The sequence below is a fragment of the Protopterus annectens genome, chromosome 1.part1, assembly GCF_019279795.1.
Source record: "Protopterus annectens isolate FY-2018-M chromosome 1.part1, PAN1.0, whole genome shotgun sequence".
Taxonomy (NCBI): Eukaryota; Metazoa; Chordata; order Ceratodontiformes; family Protopteridae; genus Protopterus; species Protopterus annectens.
Window position 1 is genome coordinate 177,046,273 of NC_056726.1, and position 21,710 is coordinate 177,067,982.

Genomic DNA, 21,710 nt, shown 5'->3' on the forward strand with positions numbered 1-21,710 from the left:
GTCTGATGGAGAATTTTTAAAAAGGTATTAATGGAAATAAAAGAGGTTGGGGAGGGATTTTTTCCAAATACATGAAGATGTTTATGACATAACCCAACAAAAAGTTGAGCAGTGATCTAAAATGGGGCAGAGGTTAGTCACCTCACCACGTGACTGATCTAAGACAAGGGCATTTACTTTTAAATGACATGTAATGAGTCACACCTGGTTTGAGGAAAAAGGAATGTCATTTTTGAATGCTCAATATATCTTTATTGTAAAAACATCAAAAGGAATGAGGTGTAAGTCTTTTTTGGAACTTGTTTGCTATAATTGATGTCCCAAATGCATCCAGTTTGTTGTTAATACTCCCACGGCTGAAATGTACTATTTTTTAGGTCTGAATAAAATAGAGGACATGGAGGATTTGGCAATGGTGATGAGGAAGTGGGGTGGTAGGATGGAGAAATTAGAAAAATGTACTAGAAATACATTTGAGAAATTGCTCTAAACAGCATAAATATAGTGATGTATTAATATTAAAGATAGTAGTGGTCTCTAATGCAGAGGAGAATGAGGTTAGCTGACTTATCAATACATATCAGCAAAAAATGTTCATGACTTTGATGGAAAAAGTGGTTGGGAAGGAGGGAAGAAATAAAATGTGGAAGTGTTTTTTGAGCATAGCGAGGTACAGCTATTGAGTGGAAAAGAGAAAGTGGTAAGAAAAGATAAGACAGCAGAAGTAAATTTGGGCAGATCAGGTGGAGAGGACTGAGACAAGGTACAGTAAGCCCATTATAGTATAAATGACTAAGGGAGGAATAAAAAGCAATAGAGTGCTGCCCAATGGTAATTACATTGAATCTTTATTTTCTCTTTTTTAAATATTCACCAGCAGAAATGTGGGGTAAATCAGAAATGAAAGAAACTACAGGGACATGATACAGGCATACTGAAGAAATGGCATCCTATGTCTCTAATAGGTACATGCAGCCTGTAAATTGTTCATCTCCGAGACCTCTGCTTGCAAACGTTTCATTTCCCAAGCCCATGCTTACACTGCCAAGGGTACCAGTACTTGTCAGAGATTTGGGATGCATGGCTAGTCTTAAAAAGGCCCCAGTGGTCATTAACCTAGCACATACACATGAACCTAAGACACACAGTGCTTGTCTGTATATGAGCATAGTTCCCTTCATGGAAGTATGTAACAAACAAGCAGAAGCCCTAGCTCTTATAATGGGGCCCAAATAAGGGGCAAAAATGAAAGGGGGTTAGTCTCACAGTACAGTAAACCTTAGTTGACATATAAAAGCAAGAAAAGAAGCACAAAAACAATAACGTAAAAATGTTGCTTAACAACATAAAATGGCATACAAGTGATGAGGCAGCACTTGTGGCATTGGTCTGGGGTATAGGTTCTTCCCTACAATTCTACTACAGCAATAAAGGGTTGATTCTGCTAAGAGAATTGGGGTTGAAAGGCACATACTTCAACCTCAGAAGTGACCTGACAATATAAATATTTAACACCACATTAAAAGCTAGTTAAAAAAGAAAAAGGCTCTAATAGCACAAGGTTGAAGATATTATGACATACAATACAGAGGGGAGGATGGGGTGTTGTCAAAATTACAACAAACTGTATGACGGTTGGAACTGGAATGGATGCTGCCCAACTGAGAGTGTACATATTTAACTAAGTGAAGGGGGGGGGGGCTATGATGAGGGGGGAAGCGCACCAAAAAGACGGGATCAACTCCAGCACCCATTTAAATGAAAACTAAGTTAAAAACAAAGTCAGTAAGCACCACATCACATACTTCTAGATATATATTGCATCTACTACTAGTTACCTGATGTACAATCCCATTTTTAATAAAGTATATTTGTATTCAATTGCTTATATGGTTGTATATGGTTTAACACCAGCCTACAGTTACAACAGATGCAATGTTTTGATTCCTTAGACAAATGCCATCATAATCAATTATAGATATTCAATTAAACAAACTATGCAAAATAATGTTATTTCTAGCTAAATAAAATTAAATGTATAGAGGATTTTTAACTGATTTTGGAACTGTGCATTTGCTTTTCTTCCAACAGACAAATGATTAACTTATTATATTATTATATAGTAGCACTGACTGGAAGAAAAGGTCATGACAGTGTCATTGTTCTGCATCTTTAAATAGAAATATTAGTTTACAAACATTTACTCAATTCATGAATATTTGTTTTCAACCTTACCTTTGCAATGTCATACATGACTGATATTTTGAATTCCCAGTCCATGAAAGCACCATCTGGATAAGATATTATATCATTGAGAACATTCTAATAGAAACAAAATAAATAAAAACATTTTAGCTCGGCAATACAACAGTAGTACTATAAACTGACAAAGTATTAATGAATCAGATCAACTTTTTGGAATGTGACCAAGATGGCTATATGACAGCAGCAACTGCTGAAAGCTCTGGGACTGAAAACTTTTCTCTGACAGAAAATATAATAAAAAAATAAAAATTGGAGATACCTGTTAAGTAATTTTATTCACTAATAATGAGAGAAAAGATTTATAGCTTCAAGTTCTTCAAAAGCTGTATTTTTTCTGTCAGAATTTCAACTGCTTTGTTAAGAGAGAAAATACTTTTATATGAGCCACTCAAAACACAGTACTCAGGATTCTTGTGTTAAAAAGGACATCTGGTCACTAATATCTACTATGCAGAATATATTACTTACTTAAAGTAGATGAACTAGATACCAAATTAGATATTTCAACAGAGAGCAGAAAGAAGATGGAACATTTAGAAATTCTTATGAAACAACAAAGTACACAAATCAGCAGTACAGAAGAAGCTTTAAATGATTATAAAGGGAGAATAACTGAAGGTGTGTCTTAAACTGAATTTCTTTTAAAACAAAATAACTGGCTCATTGATTAAGTTCATTAGTTCATAGGACAATACTAAGCTATTGGCCCAGGGTCCCTTATAAGCCAAGCCAAGAATTTCACCCATGTTCCCACAAAGTCAGTACCTGTGGATGATTTAGATAATAAACTTGTAATGAAATAACATTAGAATTTGTGGTATAACTGAAAAGTATGAGGGACACAATGCAATAAACATCTTAACAAACTACATAAAATATTAAATCTACTTGAAACTTTATCTTTTGGAATTTAAAGAGCACACAGATCCCCGAGAGCACCTTCAAAGAAAGAAAACTCACCACTGTGTTCAACTATATTTAAGTTTCTATCTAATATAAAAAAGATCAAATGTTAAAACCAACATGGTCCAGCCCACCTATTAAAATAGGTGAACATGTAGTCAGATTTAACAATGATTATTCCAGTAAAGTAATGAGTAAAAGAAAATCCTGCTTACCACTAATCAAGGTACTTAAGAAGAACAATATTAGAACCACGTTGGTGTTTCCTGCAATGATCAAATTATTTCTTTTTGAAGAAACTAAAATATTTGACTCTCTGGAGGAGGCATGCATTTTTGTCAACAAAAGTAAAATCCTTAATAATACTTAAGAAATGGATTGGAACAGCGCATCCCTCAAGAGACAAAGTGAACCAAATTCCTAGAAAACTTCTAAAATTAAAAATCTTAAAACTAGTGACTTCTATTCTCTGATTGCAGGAAATAGTCAGCAGGACTTTAAGCTTCAAAACATATATAAGTAACTATTTGTATTTTAAGCTTTTCACAATAAGGAATATAAATGGTTAGTTTTACTGTTTACTGTGTTTCCAGTAAAAGATTTAATGTATTTCATTTAACTAAACTTATTAAATGTATTTATAAATGTCAAACAGATAGTTACTGTAAGAGAATGTCATTAAATTATAAACAATATAATTGGTTACTTTTAGACGGTATAAGTTAAAAAATGTATTTTATTTCTTTAAGGTTACTTAGTATGTACATTGCTGGGTTAACTGAATGTTAGATCTAAATAAATATGCTAATAAGAAGTGTTAAAACATTGCTGGTTTTGTTTTCTTTGTTTCTGTGCAACACATTCCTTTCAAGGGTTGTTTATGAAGCAAGTAACACTTAAACAAAGCTTGAGCTCAAAAAAATGTTCCATTTGTGTCAGAATGCTGGATTCTTGCTTGCCTTGCTTCCTGCCTTAAGCTGTTCTGAAAAAAAAAATCTAGATCAAAGTTCATCAATTGTGTCTGTTAAAATTGAAAGGAACTTTCTTTTTCTTTCTTCTTTTTTTCAAGTATATACATGAAAAATCTACTCAAAATAATATATTTTTCTTTTCTTAGAAATAAGGAATTTGTAAACAAATGCTATAGTAATGTTTTATACTGAGCTGTTGCTGACATATAATTTACTTACAGTATGCTGAATGTTAATAGCTTATTCTGTAGTGTTATTGAATCTAACTGTACATATTAATGGAAAGAAGTAAAGTTCGATATTTGCTACTGATTAGAATAGCTTAAAAGAATTAAGAATGAGAAATGTAGAGAAGAAAGTAGCAGCTATTGTGTGCTGTCAGTTGTCATTTTCACATGCTGTAATCAAATACTAATGTCAAGATGTGAAGCTTAGAACAGATCAAAATTTCACAATGGCTAAAACACACATTCAAATTAATCAAGCAGGAATTATTTTTTATAGTCAAGATTGACTGTAATATTAAAATTAATAAGAAAAATAAACATATTATGACTAATATGCATATGTACAAGGAATGAAATATCTACTATGTAAGATTAATAAAACAGCAGTATCAGTAAGAATATATACACATTTTGTAATCTCTAATAGACAGACGATGACTAAATAGCTGTTTGATGGAAGATTTTAGAAATAGAAGTTAAATGGAATAAGGTAGAAAATTAGTAGGCAAGTAAAACAGAAAAATACATTTAAATACACTGCTTATAAGAAAGATATGTATTAAATATGGATCCACTTTTAAATGCCAAAATGCCGAAATCTCGACTTTTAAAAGAACATACCCAAAACATTGAGATTTTGGAATCTTGACATTTAAACATGAAAAAAAACAAAAATAAACTAAAACAAAGCACCCCCATACCCCCCTACTTAAATATATCACCTCTGAGATCGCACTGCAGTGTAGAGAATGGTAAGTGCAACAGGAGCATTACCGTTCTCTTCACTGTAGCACAATCTCATAGTTGATATATTTATATACATGGGGGATGCAGGGGGGGGCTTGCCCCCTGCAAACACTTTTAAGTGTCTGTCTCCCCCCCCCACTTTTAAATGTTGAGATTCTGAAATCTCAATGTTTTGGGTACATTCTTTTAAAAGTCGAGATTTTGGCATTTCAGCATTTAAAAGTGGACCCACTAAATATACTTGCATATGGCAGAAATTTGAATGCATAAGATCTCATATAATTTCCATAGAAAATCATATCAAATATTTGAAAATATGCTGACAGCTGAAATTTGAAGCTTGGTCATGTGAACTCCGAAGCTTTTTGCATATTGTATATTAATAGATTCACTAAAACTAACTGAAATAACTCATTTCGTAAGTCAGAGCTAAGATTTGAGTGTTATATTGCTTAATTTGTACATCCATTTTAATAGAAACTAAAGTAGAATGGAATCTGAATTAAGCATATTGCATCTTTTGAATACAATATAAACTGCAAATATTTTTTTTTACTCCACAGAACTAGCAAGACATTCCCCGGGATTCATGAAGCTCAGCACAAGGATGGTTTTAGCCTTGCGCCAAGCATCCTCATTATAGATGGTGCAGCAGCGCCATATGAATATGCACAGGAGATGTGTATGAGTGCAGGGGATATGTACAAATGCTCTATGGAGGTATAAACATGCCCCGACAGTTGCACAACCTACTATGCTTACTATTAGAGCCCGCCTCTAATAGTAAGCCAGTAATTCAGTGTCCTTGGATAACAAAATGTATGCTAAGCATACAAGAGTGTCCACAAACAGTGGAATAAAATTAAAGTAGTAAACACACAAGCACCTAGTGGAATGTTGAGCCCCGTTCCTAGAACTTTCACAATTAGATTCCCTGTATCCCTATTTTACAATTGTATTGTTACAATATCGAAAGTGTAAGCAAAGCGCAGCATGTTTGCACGTCACTGCCCTCCACCGAGTGTAGCTTACACATCAAAATCATTCAAATAGAGAAAAACATGCAGAATCAACATAAACATCAATAGTGTAGTGAGTAGAGCATCCGCCTATCAAACAGGCATTCACGGTTCAGGTCCAGCAATAGCACATATAATTTTCCATGTGGAATGAATGTTGTTTTGATGTAAAACCGACATGAGTATCGCATGAGATTTTTAACTAAATTTCATTCAAAGTGGTACTGTCATAATGAATAAGGCACTAGTAAGCAGATGTAAGCACAAATAAGCAGCAGTAAACATATATACGTACCAGTAAGGAAGCCTGAGTGCGCTTGTGCAGGTGTAAGCAGTGCCCAGCATAGGAAATGTATATAAGTATGTATATATATATATATATATATATATATATATATGAAGAATGAACGTCGTAACAATAAAGCATACAAAAGGAATGACGAGGGAATCAACAGCAACCCCAGTATTATATAATGCTGTCAGCGTATGTCATATCAAGCTGGGAAGGAGTGAGCAAAGCACTGCTACTCACACCACAGGCAGGATATTACCAGTGGGAGTAACATTGTTGATCTGCTAAGTCTACATTACAATCAAAAATTGATAGGATGATTGGCCATCCGACCATTACACAAGCAAGGGCAGGTATGTTCAAGGACTAAATGGTGGGAGAGCCTGATAATACATGGGTTCGGACAACATACGTGTAGGGCCCCTAGCGCTCAAGAGAGGGCAATGTGTGGAGGTGTGTCATGGCTGCGATAGTAACTGGACAATGGATGATATGTGTGTATGTTGAACTCGGGTGGGGTGGAGGAACTATGGGTATGAAATTATGGATCCAGGCATGTCAGGGTTGGATGGGCTGGTTTTAATTGGACCGCCTCGTGGAGGTCAGTGAGTTCGTTATAAGTATATATGCATACACACATGCATACATCTATATGTAGAAGTACATGCTCTGTAACACATTCATTCCATTTGCAGACATAAATAACATGAATGTGCCCTTACAAACCTCGACAGTAGATAGAATAATAAGTTGTGCAAAAGAGGGAAGGGACGAAACTGCTAAAATGCAGAAGTGTGTACAATGTCCAAAGTCAGTGCTGTACTGAAAAAATCAAATGCGAGGACTTTCTCACACATGAAATCATTCCTGTGATCTGCCTGCTACAGCAACGCCGATTACTAAACCGGTCTATTTGTAAAAGAATTACGCCGAACTCGTACATAATTAGCTCTCATGTGTAACGTGTGCGTTACCACACAGTCATACTTATTAATTTATTGTAGTGTTACGTTAATGGGAGTAAGGATGTAATGAAGTATAGAGTCTAGTCTTGAAATAAAGACATGAGTGTCCCATGTGGGACAACCCAAAAATTGCGAACAGTGTCCTTTTGGTCGCTCATGTCACCAATGTTTGTGGACTAAAAGTTTGGGATTTCTGAGGATACGTGAAGTGAGTCAACCGATGGGATGGGTCTACAGGAGTAGGGAGTGGCCAATGTGTAGTGGTGTGAATACACCACAAATCCAACTGGAGAATGGATGACTGCAGTGTTAGTGAGGTGTTGGGGGTGGGTGTTTGGGGAACCAGGAGTCATGGGTATATGGGTATATATGCAAATGAAGCAGCACAGCAAAAGTGTATTGGTTAGAGCATCCGCCTAACGAAAAGACATCCCTGTTCTGAATCCCACTGCAGCACATACCATTTTCCATCGATAATCTATACATGAACATATTTCGACATCTGTCCGCTGTATAACCTGCAAAATATCAATTAAAAGTGAACTGGAGCGAAGTGGCAGTGTCATAATGAATGAAATACTAGTAAGCAGTTTTAAGCATATATAAACACCAGTAAGCATGTGTAAGTGCGTTTGCACGGGGTATGCATTGCTTTACAGACACACACACACACACACACACACACATATATATATATATATATATATATAAATATAAATATATATATATATATATATATATATATATATATATGTACATATATATATATATATATATATATATATATGTGTGTGTGTGTGTGTGAGCGTAGATATACAGCTATGATAGGAAACAGCACACAAGAATGACATATGTTCACAGGCTATGCCAATGGAAGTGAGGGGCCCAAGCAAGAAACATGAAACACATAGCATGACCTTCCACCCCCCAAGCCAGACACAGGAAACATACACACAAACCCACAAACAATGTAAATAGTCCACTTCTCCCCAGACCACAGGCAGGATACAACCGGGGGGCGTACACAGTGCACCCGTGAAATCTAATCTTGGAACACAGACAGAAGTATCCCGCAAAACTTGACATAAGACCAAAGGAAGGTGATACACCGACCATTTTGGCTGAGGTGTGTACATACCCAGAATACAAGGGTGGGAAAGTCTGATGACCCATAGGTCGAGACAATGTATGACATGAGTCCCATGAAGTGGGAGTGGGCAGCATGTAGTGGTGTGTTCAGACCCGATCAGGACCCAGAGTAAGGATGGGTGAGGTAGATGAGGTGTGGGTGGGGGAACTATGGGTAGCTAGTTATGGGTCTAGGTGTGCAGGTGTTGGCTGATGTGGGCCTATATGGACAGCCCCAGGGATGTAAGCAAAAATGTTCATTGGGCAGAGGCGGTGTCGCCCAAGGAGCAGCCACACCCGCTATGAGTCCCACTGCAGCAAAGTCAATCTACATGGCAAGGAACGGAATAACCAGATGTAGATGCATATATGTAGAGATATGTATGTGTATATCTACCCATAGCGACATAGAGATATACCTCTGCCTCTCCTTAGTACAAATGTATACATACAGAGACAGAATACATATACATACCCACATACAGATATATACATATGCAGACACCCATAGACCCATATGTTGTTTGATATATATAGACAGCAATATATAAATATATACATGTATGCATACATATGCAGATATATCTGTATATAGTAATGTGTATATATATATATATATATATATATATATATATATATATATGTGTGTGTGTGTGGGTGACTGTAAATATACACATGTATATAGCTAGGATATGATACAGCAGTTACGAATTACATATGTTCACAGACCATGCATATGGGGGTGAGGGGTCCAATCAACAAACATGTAACATGTAGCATCAACCCTACCCCCCCCAGCTAGGCCGGTGAGACATACAGACACACAATAAAAGTAAACACACCACTGCTTCCCAGACCACCGGCAGGATACTACCAGTGGGAGAGACGTGCAACGTCTAATCTTGAAACAAAGACATCAATGTCCCTTGTGGGCCACCCCAAAAATTACTGATCTTCGGAGTCAGTCCCTGTAATGATTCATCAAACCAGGCTGTAGACATACACGGACCAGTAGGTTGTGCAAGCCTGATTACCTATGGGTAAACACAAAGTATGACATGTGCCTCAACACGCGGAGAGTAGGCAGTGTGTAGTGCTGTGTCTATACCCCACCTGCATCCACAGTAAGGATGAGTGCTGTAGAAGAGGGGCAGGTGGGGGAACTATGGGTATGCAATTATGGGCCTAGGCATGCTGGTGTTGGCTGGCGCAGTCATATTAGGACCGCCCCGGGGATGTAAGTAATATTTCGAAATGGGCATAGCTTACGCCCATACCTCTCAACCCCTAAGAGCAAATCCACTGGACAGGACATAAACCACTGCGGGAAAAAATAGGGACCATAACTCCCAACTTTCCCTGATTTTGACTTAAATTCTAACTCTGCCCACTTAATCCATCCTAAAACTAGTGACTTTTGGAGGAAAGATGGTGAATTACACGTAATGAATAATGACAACAATTAAGAGTTATAAACTTCATTTACCTCAGAAAATGTGTATTAATTCATATGCTCTGAGTCTGTCAATGTGTCAAGTTAATAGCAGTAATATTTTAAATGTGTCCCTGATTGTCCCTGATTCAGCTGATATTTGTCCCCAATCTTTTGAGAGGTCTGATTATGACAGAAAGCACATATTCCACTTATAACCTTAGAAAGATGATAGAATAATAGGTATGCAGTAGCATGACTCGGCTGAAGGATGTGGGTTCCAAAACCCAATTACTTGTTTGTATTGAATGGTGTCAGTTCCCATGTATTAGTCAGACTGGTGCAGATTGTAAGAGGAACACACCAATAGTATGAATTAAACTCTGGACAGGCCGTGGATTCCGTACAGTCGAACGGCATTCTTATGACTAATGGGCAGTCATTCCCGATACTGTAGGCATGTAATCCAATGTAATAGGCATCACAAGGTAATATCGTAGCCCTCACTCCCACCCAGGGGTGTGAGTGTCAGATGCAAACACCAAATGCAGTGCATTTGCAAGTGCGGGAGCAAGCAGGTGTAAGCCTGTTTGGCGGCCGGTATGCGAGTATCACACTGGTGAAGCAATGTAGAGGCTAACTGAGTGTAAGAAACTGCAACCGGAGGTTAGCATTGCTTAGCACCACGCAAACCCACACACACCCGCTCACAACTGCTTTAAAGTGCCTTAATCACTCTGTACCCAACAGCTAGTGTTCTGGCCAGCAATAAAAGAACCAACCTCTGCAAGGCTAGTACGCAGGACCCTGTAGATCACAGTCATAGTAGTAAACCACTATGCCATGATAGCAATACATATAAAGGAGGTATCAGCAAACTAATCCTTACAACAGGGAAACAAATCAAATATGTGAACTGAATCTATGTACAGAATAATGTTCTATAACCTGCCACAGACCATAAATATGTGAACTGGGGTACTGCAGTAAACATAGAGTTGAGGTGTCACTGTAATAAGGTTCAGAAGTCCCCAGGACCCCATACAGTGTATGTACACATGAATGGCAGATACCAGGCACATATATAGCATGTAATGAGTAAGACACGTTGACAATAGTCAAATATAATGCTAGATAACCAATAAGCAATGTTAACTGCCGCAAGCCCAACTAAGTAATTGTAAGCAATGTGTAGGGAAGCCAATACAATATGCCCGCAGGTACACCTCTTTAAGCAGTGCCAATCTGAAGTAAGCATGTGTGCCCATAGCTTAGCCTTTTCAAAACTGGCCAATTACTGAAAAGTGTGGGAACCTGGCCCTACTTAAACCGAAAAGGCGGGAATACGACTCATAACTGGTTGTAGCATCCCCCTGCAGACAGAATGGCTGGAGTGGGAGAAGGCACTCACTTTAGAGCACAGCACTTGGGCATCCAGGAGTCCAAATTCATGGTATGGCTCCTGGTAAAGCAACATGACAGGAGAATACTGCAGGGACAGTACCAGGGCTCACAGTACAAAACGGAGGCCTGGGACAGTCTCGCCCGTGACCTTACTAGTGCCACAGGTATCCCTCAGACTGGTGATCAGGTCAGGCACCACCATGCAGACCTGAAGCGGTGGAGGGGGGATGTCCTGGAACAGTGGATCCAGGAATCAAGGCAGATGCAGAATGCCCCAGAACTGAGTAAGTACTCCTTCCACTATGTAGTTAATAATTACCTAGCTTGTGTATACTATGGATAGGTATGGCTAAATATCACTGTACTTCCCTGACAGCTGCAGATGAGCGTGCTGCGAACCAGCAAGCCTATGATGCTAGGCTGCAAAGGATGTGTTGTGAGGCAGGTTAGTAAATAGCCTGCACGTACAGTTCATAACAAATAAATGTAAGAGCCTGAGAAAGTGTTGTACCAGTATACGGAATAGTGTAATATGCTGTGAATAAAGGTGTAATCCATGCATTGCTTCTGTTTACTCTGCAGTCATATGTTGTTGCACTGTTGCAGTTATTAAATAGTACTGTTGTAGTAAGCAGTGTTACCCACACTGTGGTATGCAGAGACAATGTGTATGAAGTGCTGTATAACAATGACGGAAGTACAAACAGGTCAGTCATATTACACAAAATACATTGCAAAGCCTCACAACAGTTGCCTGATAGCATAGTATACAGTGATCTTAACTGTAATGCCTTTGTCACACACAGCAGGGCTTTGGATCCCAGGAGCACTAGTAAGTTGTATGCATTATCATTCCACACAACTGCACACAGTCTGTTAGAATGTTCAGAGAGAAAGCTGTATGCATATTTACACTTAACAACTGTACAGATTTTGCTACAATGCTTAAATAGAGAGTGGTATGCATATTCATACTCCTCAACTGTTCCAATCTGCCCAGTATGTCCTGATAAATGGCCCACATCACCTGCCTTTTGTCCTGTTCCCCTGACAAATTAGTGTGAAGATCCAAGAAATGTAGGCAGCTGTTAATGACATATAACTGATAGTCAGACTTGTACATAGTCAGAGAATGCACATGCAAACATACCTGTCATCCCAGCATCTCACCCAAAGTGTATGAGAGCAGTCTCAAAACATGTTGCATTAACACCTGCATCTTGTCAAGCCTGTACATAAGACACAGGTCCCGTACATACTAATCTACAAACATACCATTGTACAATATAACACCGTTGGGTAGTGTAATAATACATGTAAGGGACAGACCACTGCAGTGACTACGAATGTTGTGAAAACTACAAGGATGTATTAGTTGTTAATTGAAGTCTCTCTCTCTCTCTCTCTCTCTCTCTCTCACCCCTACCATATGTGCAAACATAACCATTTTACATAGCTCATTTGGTATGTCTACATTCCTACCCTTTGTTGGGACATATGTCCTACTGGTTTATAAATATTCACATCTGTTTCTATGCATGTGCCATATTAAAATACACCCATATTGGTGGCCTGTTGGCATCAATGAAACCTGCATGTTGTTGTAATGGCCAATGTTTACCCATATATGCATGTGTTCTGCCTGCTCTGCAACCATGTTATATCTGGTGCCCTGGGTAATGGGAACACCTATGCATGCTGTTATAACTAATCATGAATGCTGTTGATTATTACTAACCCATATCTGCCTTAAACATACTACAACATAACTCGCATGGGAAGGCTAGTCCCACCACGGCTGGCCATGGCACCAGGCACCAGCACATCTGGGGCCCAGCCTGGGACCTCCTTGTCCATTGGCCCTGCACCACCTTTGGGTGGAACTGCCACAGAGGATGGGGCCTGGCCCCCCCGGGAGCGGACAGGAACCTGTCACCTGTGGTACAGTCCGAGCCGTGGTGCATAGGAAGCTCAACAGGGAGATTCGAGACCACCTGTGCCAGCTTGAGGGCCGCGTGGCACAACTAGAAAGTGAGCCTGCCCCGCTTACATAGCTCCCACCACAGCCACCTTTTGGGCTGTGAAGGTGCAGTGGTGACTGCCCATGGGTGGGGACTTCAGTCCCACTGTATTCATTGGTGGGCTCATGGATTTGCGACTTCCAAACACCCCTCCCCATCCAAGGTGTTTCCCCCTACATGTGTCATATACTGCCCTTGTATGCTTCTTGTTTGTCTTGTCTGTCATCCTACCCAACCTATCCTCCCTGATCATACCTACTCTCCTTCCCCAACATCCCACTCTCACCTAAACATAAAAGAAAAGAAGGGCAATCTGTTCCCGCAAAAAAAACACACCCCATACATAGCTGTCCATTTCGCAAACGTGTCCACTGGACACATGTAAACATTTCTAATTGGCATCACAACATACAGGGTTGTGAGTGTCCAAATGTCCCGCCAAATATATTGCATATGCACAGCCGTTGCTGTAGAAGAAATGGACAGCTATGGACCTTCCCTACACCCTTCCTGCACATCCCTAGCTACCTTGTCTACTGTCTTTCCCTCTTTGTGTCCTTTTTCACCACTTTCCTATCACCCCTTTTTTCTTTTCTTTTAAAGAAATTAGCACAGGGGTAAGGGGGAGTAAGCACTTTTAAGCAGCAGTGAGTGGGATTCAGCCTGTTTGTGCAGGGGTAAGCACTGCCTGCACAGGTTAAGCAATCAAGAAGGTAACTGAGTGTAAGGAACTGTAACCAAAAGTAACCACTGCTTACCATCACACAAAGCCACACACACCCGCTCACAACTGCTTAAAAGTGCCTTAATCACTCCATATCCAACGGCCTTGTTCTGCCCAGCAACAAAATAAACGGCCTCTGCAAGACTCAAAACCAGGACCCTGCACACCACAGCCAATGTGATTTACCACAAAGCCATGGCAGATATACAGATATCCGATGTTATCACAAACATATCATACAGCACAGTCATTCAACAGTATAGGAAATGTATTCCATCATGTAGATGTATGTGTGTGTGTTTCTGTCCAGATATAGATACATACATATATATAGATATATCAAGAACATCCCATGTGACAACAAAGCATTAAAAAGGAATGAAAATGGTGGTGTTGTCCTATGTAATATCAAGACTCCCTCAGACTGATGTGTTATTAATACACGCACACATTTGTACATTTGCCAAATACATTACTCTGTGAATTTTATTTACATTAACAAAACAGTTCCTGTCCAGTCATTATGTGAGAACAGTACTCTTACAAGGTGCTGTGTGCGACATCATCATCATGAAAAAGGTAAATGGGGTAACCATAGAGGGACCGGTAGTGTTGTGTGTACAATGGAGTCATCTGCATCACGTGTACCTGGAACCTTTAGGAGTCATGTGCATACCAGGATTGTGTGCCTGAGAGACAGTGGTGAGGACAACAGTAGTATGTTGTGATGCAAATTATTAGGGTTATATGCATCCAGTGGACACATGTGTGAAATGGGCAGCTTTGTACGGGGCAAATGTTGTTCTAGGAACAGATTGGCCTTTTGTTTCCATAAGGTGAGAGTGGGATGTGGGGGAAGGAGAGTAGGTATGCTCGTGGAGGATAGGTTGGGTAGGATGACAGACAAGACAGCATACAGGGTCAGTATATGACACATGTGGGGGGATACACTTTGGACAGGGAGGGGTGTTCAGCAGTCACAAGCCCATGAGCCCCCAGATGGAAACAGTGGGATGGAGGTTCCCACCCATGAGCAGCCACCACTGCACTAAAACAGCCGCAAAGGTGGCTGTGCTGAGGGCTGTCTAGGAGGGGCAGGCTCATCCTCTAAATGTGACACTCTGCCCTTGAGCTGGCGTATCTGGCCTCAAAACTCCTTACTGAGCCCCGTACGCACCACGTCCGGGACTGTACGATGGCAGACAAGTTCCTGTCTGGACCTGCTCCCAGGGGGGACAAGCCCAACCCTCAGTGGCAGTTCCACCACAAGGTGGTGCAGAGCCAACAGAGGTGGAGGTCCAAGGCTGGGCCCCAGACGTGCTGGTGCCCAGTGCCATGGCCAGCTGAAGTGGGACAGGAGGTTCCGCCAGGACCTCCAATCCCATACAGCCTATGGTGTTGCAGTTTTAACACAGATATGGCTTAGTAATAGTCAACAGAATTCAGGATTACTTATAACAGCATGCATAGATATCACCATCAACCCAACACAACAGATGGCATACATTTGCAGAGGGAGCACAACACATGCATATATACTGCATGACATCTGTACAAAGTGTAGAAGACTTGTTACTGCAGCTATGAACAGTGGCTCATTATTGGCATGTCACTGTGAGAACCTCAGACAGTGACTGTCATACCACTGTTTCATGTGACATATGTCCAATCAGGGATGCGAATGCAGTAACTCTCATCATTATCACCATGTACTGACTGCAATCCTCACACTATGCTTCTGCAGTTCACAGATGTGTGTTCAGTGAGTAACACAAGAAAAGTACAGTTTTGTACCTACCATAAATGTAGATGTTAGAGTGTTCACCCTGCTGCAGTCATCACACTTGGGTTATCCTGTCGTCAGGCTGTCCCGCAGTCGGCCCGAATTTCAAAGTCTTAGTCCGGCGTCAGTTGTTGTCGCTTCTTCCCTGACGTCAGTATGCCAGGGGTATCTAAGTGGCATCCAACGCCATTTTCTTCAGTTTTTCTTGCCCCAGATGTCAGGTGCCCCCAATAGGTAGGCAAAATATATATATATATATATATATATATATATATATATATATATATATATAGCTATATAAAAATAAAACAATACCCATAGGTACAAGCAAATACACCACAGAGGTAGCATAGGATTGAGTGGTAGAGATAAGTTCAGCTAGTTCAGAGGGGATGGAGGGAGGGTAACCTGGACAGCAGCAGGGTGACCACTCGAACATCTACATTTATGGTAGGTACAAAACTGTACTATGTTCATCGTGTTACCCTGCTGCAGTCATCACACTTGGTTTGAATCCCAAAGCTAAGGATGGGAGGTGGTGTCAAGCAGGGTTAGAAGAAGCTAGTAAGCCCTGCAGAACTGCAGTGGCAAAACCAGCTCTAGTCTTAGAATATAGAGGTAAGGGATAGTGCTTGGTGAAGGTGTGCACTGAACTCCAAGTGGCAGCTTCTAGAATATCCTTGGTTGGCACTCCCCTGAGAAAGGCTGCTGATGTAGCTGTAGCCCTGGTGGAGTGGGACCTAATGTTAGCAGGTACTGGTTTCCCATGATGTGTGTAGCAGAATCATATGCAATGACCTATCCATTTAGAAATGGTCTGTTTTGAGATAGCTTTTTCTTGTGATCCTGTAGCATAGGCTACAAAAAGCTGGTCAGTTTTTCTGAAAGCCTTAGTTTTATCCAAGTAGTAATGTAACTGCCTGTGAATGTCCAAAGAGTGCAGGAGTCTTTCTCCTTTGTTCTGGGGATTTGGGAAGAAGGTGGGCAAGTGAATGCTTTGGTTTAGGGCCACACTGGATACCACCTTTGGCATAAAGGAAGGATTAATTCGTAGAGTGACTCTGTCTTGATGAAAAATGAGGAAACGTTCCACTGCCATTAGTGCCTGTAGCTCTGAGACTCTTCTAGCTGAAATTATTGCTAGTAGAAGGGCAGTTTTCCATGAAAGAAATTTTAAATCAGCTGAAAAAGCTGGTTCAAAGGGCGGTAATGTAAGCTTTTCCAGAACAAAGTTGAGATCCCAAGTAGGTGTTAGAGCTCTCCTTGGTGGTCTTAAGTTCTTAGCCCCTCTGAGGTACTGTCTTAAGAGTGGATGTGAGAATAAAGGAGGATCCGTGCTGTAATGAGCTGAAATTGCTGAGGCGTGGATCTTAATGTGTAACATCTCAGTTAAATATTGTAGAATCTGAGGGATGTTTGGAGCAAGGGGATTTAGGCCTTTAGCCTGGTTCCAGGCACAAAATCTTTTCCATTTGTCTGAATATGTTTTCCTGGTGCTGGGCCTCCTGGCCTCCAGAATGACATCCATAACCGCTTTGGATAAAGGTGTTGGCTGGTTGTTTAGGTAATTTGCCATGCAACCAGGTTTAAAGTCTTGAGCTGGCTGTGTAGAATCTGATTGTCTCACTGGGTGAGCAGGTGAGGAATTTGTGGCAAAATCCATGGTGGGCCGTGGGCCATGTTCCTTAAAATTGGATACCAATGCTGGCGTGGCCAGTCTGGTGCAACGAGTATCATTTGTGGCCTCTCTAATCTGACTTTCAGCAGTACCATTGCTAGAAGAGGCAGTGGAGAGAAGGCATACACTGTTAATGTTTTCCAACTGAATGAGAGGGCATCCACTTTCCAAGCTAGTGGATGGAAGGTCATTGTGCAAAATTTTTGAAGTTGGTGGTTGTGGGGGCTTGCAAACAGATCTATTTCTGGGTGTCCCCATCTTTGAGCTATCATTGCAAATACTTGTGTATCTAGTTTCCATTTGTGTGGATCCATGATGTTTCTGCTTAGGTCGTCTGCCAATGTGTTTTTCTTTCCTGGCAGGAATTGTGCTTGTAATTGAACCTGGTAAGATAGTGTAGTGTTCCACAAGGTCATTGCTTGCCTGCATAGAGGGTAGGAATGTGTGCCCCCTTGCTTGTTTATGTACCACTGACTGTGGTATTGTCCATCTTTATTATTAGTTGTCCTGGATGTAGAAGGTCCTTGAAAGCTGTTAGGGCATTCTGTACAGGTAGCATTTCTTTTTGATTGATATGCAGATGCCTCTGATCTGTAGACCATTTGCCCTGAATGCACTGCCCTGCCATGTGTGCTCCCCAGGCATAGTCTGATGCATCTGTTGTCATAGTTTGCCTGGCTGTGGGTAAGGTGAAAGGCTGACCCTTGTTGAGGTGACATGCCTGTGCCCACCATAGAAACTCCTGTTGAAGGCAGGGAATGAGTGTTATCATTGTTTCCAAGCTGTGGCTGTGCTGAGTCCATACACTTTTCAGGTACCATTGTAATTTCCTCATATGCAGTTTTGCAAATGGTATTAGTAGTATGCAAGATGCCATGAATCCCAAGGCCTGCAGAATTTTTCTTGCAGGGAGTTGGATCTTTGTTGCCATTATTTTGAAATATTGAAACAGCTGTTGTTGCTTGTCTGGCATGAGATAAGCCATCTGGGCCGTTATATTCAAGCTGGCACCCAGGAATATTATGTTTTGTGGGGGCACTAGTTTTGATTTCTTTTCATTTACTGTGTACCCTAGGCAACTTAGAAGGTGTTTGACAAATGCCAGATGCTTTAAAAGAATGTCCTTGCTTACTGCTTGAATAAGGCAGTCGTCCAGGTATGGGTATATTTGAATTCCACTTTGTCTGCAGAATGCAATTGCTGGTGCCAGGCATTTTGTAAAGACCCTAGGTGCAGTAGATAAGCCAAAGGGCAGTGCAGAGAATTGATAATGCTTTGAACCTGCAATGAAGTGGAGGTATCTTCTGCAAATTTGTCTGATAGGGACATGCAGGTATGCCTCCTTGAGGTCCAAAGTGACTAACCAAGCATTCTTGCCCAGCATGGGAAGAAGCTGCTGTAGTGTTAGCATCTTGAATTTTGGTACTTGCAGATAGGTGTTCAGAATTGATAGATCCAGAATGGGTCTCCACGTCTTGTCCTTTCTTGGGACTAGAAAGAGTCTTGAGTAAAATCCTTGTCCTTGCTCCTGTGTAGGTACCTGTTGAATGGCTCTCATGTTCATGAGAGCTGTAATTTGTTTTTGTGCCTCTGCCCATTGATTTGGTGGCAGGTTTGGCATTCCTTTGATCCTTGGTAAGGTATGAAAGTGGAATCTGTATCTTTGAGAGACAATGTTTAGAAGCCATTTGTCTTTTGTGATGATGTGCCAGTTGTCTGCAAAAAATGCTAGTTTTCCTCCCAATGGAGTTGCCAGGAGAGATTTGCTTGGTAGTTTGGGGATAGAGTCATTGTGTTTGTCTTCTGCTAGCTTGGGGCCTGTCTTCTCCTCCGTTCTGGGTAGCAGAACCTCATTGGTAAGGTTTGTAAGGGTCCTGTGACTGACCTCTGCCCCTTGGGCATCTGCATTTGCCCCTCTGTGATCTGTCTGAAGCTGGAAAGGACCAATTTTTTGTTGGCCAATTTCTGCTGAAGCGAGGGAGTTGTACCTGCAAAAAATCCTTGACCATTTGCATAATCTTTGCCTTATCCTCCATTTTCTTTAAAACTTCTTTTGCTTTGACATCAAATAATACATCCTGCTGTAAAGGTGCATCCAATAATTTTGTTTTAACATGGTCAGGGAGGGTTTGTTCTTTTAACCAAGAATGTCTACGTATGACAGAGCCAGTAACAGCTGCTCTACAGGAAGCTTCCAATGAATCAAATCTGCATTTTAAAGTATGTTTGCCCACCTGTTCAGCTGCATGCAACAGATTCTGCATTTCCTTGAATTTAGGCTGTTCAGAATGTGTGCTCATCTTTTGTTTTAACTGAGACATTAGGAATTGCTGATATTTCAACATGTGAAACTGGCAATTTAATGCTCTCATAGCCAGAGTTGTTGAGGTGTATATTTTCTTTCCCCATCTATCTAGGGCTCTGGAATCCCTTTCAGAGGGCACAGGATTTTTATCCATAAAAGCTTTTGCTCCCTTAGGACACTGGGAAATTGTTTCTGGGTCAGCTACAGGGCTTTTATAAAGGAATTTGTGTGAGTCAGGTACTCTGTAGTATCTGTCTGGTTTGGCTGGAGCAGGAGGTAAAGAGTCTGGATTTAAACTAGACTCCAAATAAACATCATCCACAATATCTAAAACAGGAGGGATAGCAGGAGGTCTGTGCTGGGGTAGTAAAATGAACTCTCTGAGCCTTTTCTTAGAATCTGAGTAATCCTGGCCTTCCCAGTGGAAATGTTCCCTCATAGTATGTAAAGTTTCCCCAAAGGAGTAGTCTTCAAGGGGAGATGCTGAGGGAATAGAGTCTTCAGCATCAGAATCTTCATAAGGTGGAAAAGAGTAATCCTGTTCCTCAGAAGAATCTGAGGAGAGAGAAACTTGGTCAGAGGATGCATAGTCCTCCTCTTGTCTTGGTCTTTTATCAGGAGGGGGATGGGGACCCCTGATAAGGGTAATCAAATCTTCAGCCATCTTAAGCATCTGTTTCTTAGGCATGAGGTCTTGAACTGTAGACTGATGTACAGTTTTGTTAGGTTTTAAAGGAGTTTTAAGCTTAGCATAAGATTTAATGGTGAGTGTAGTCGGTCTGAAGACACCTTCTGCAACCGAAGGTGTTTCCACTGCACCAGTGTCTAGTTCTGCTCCAGCATCGGTAGATGGCTGTGTCGGCCTAGTAGACTCTGCTTGGGAATCTGCAGCTGTTTGGGGTTCCAGTTCTGCGGTCGTCAGGGGCTGCGTAGGCACCTCACTGAAAACCGGAGAACCAGTGACAGGCCCAGCTGAGGCCTCGGGGTCGGGCTTATTCCTAGGCTGCCTGTCCTTATCCTTGTGTTTTTTATGAATGGCGGTCATCGGCTGTTCCGACGGCATGATATAATTAAATTTCCTACCAAAATAATGCCGTGTGAAGTCAAAACGGCGTTTGATAGTTCGTTTATTAAACCTAGCACAAAACCGACAACCTGTGACGTCGTGGTCTGGGCAAAACAGTCAAAGATAAGCCCTGATGCGTGTAATGAGACTATCCTTCCTATACAAAATGAACCCTACAATATCCTACAATATCCTGATCTAAAACACTGGCCCCTTTTAAACTAAGAGAAAATCAATAATATTAACATCTATATGTAATTGATCTATAATACTGTATTCTAAACTATCTCGTAGATAAACTTTAAATAGATAGATGTGATATTTTAGTGAAAAAAAAATTTAACATTAGTTATATACATATTCTTTGTTTTATATTTAAATATTTAATATTTATATATTTTTACATATTGGTGTATAATAGTCAGATTAAATATATGTTATTGAAATTTATTTAATGTGTTATACATAGTATATTCCAATATATTATGATTATAAATTTATATAATTTGAAATTTTAGATGACATCTATTTTTCTGATAATTTAATCATATATTTTTATTTATTAATATTTATTTATTATTCATATTATATGAGAAATAATATATTATGTATTTTTACATATTCACCTGTGATTAACAGTTCATTAACAATGATTATACGAGATAGTTTAGAATACAGTATTATAGATCAATTACATATAGATGTTAATATTATTGATTTTCTCTTAGTTTAAAAGGGGCCAGTGTTTTAGATCAGGATATTGTAGGGTTCATTTTGTAT

General features: G+C 40.2%; 1 protein-coding gene across 1 annotated transcript in view; it reads right to left on the bottom strand.

The window, feature by feature from the left end:
• Positions 1–21,710, bottom strand: part of LOC122804231 (heat-stable enterotoxin receptor-like) — a 1,796,602-nt gene that overhangs the window by 595,484 nt on the left and 1,179,408 nt on the right. Inside the window, exon 14 of the mRNA XM_044073980.1 lies at positions 2,236–2,322. Coding sequence (XP_043929915.1) covers positions 2,236–2,322 — 87 coding nt within the window. The remainder of the gene's footprint in view (positions 1–2,235; positions 2,323–21,710) is intronic.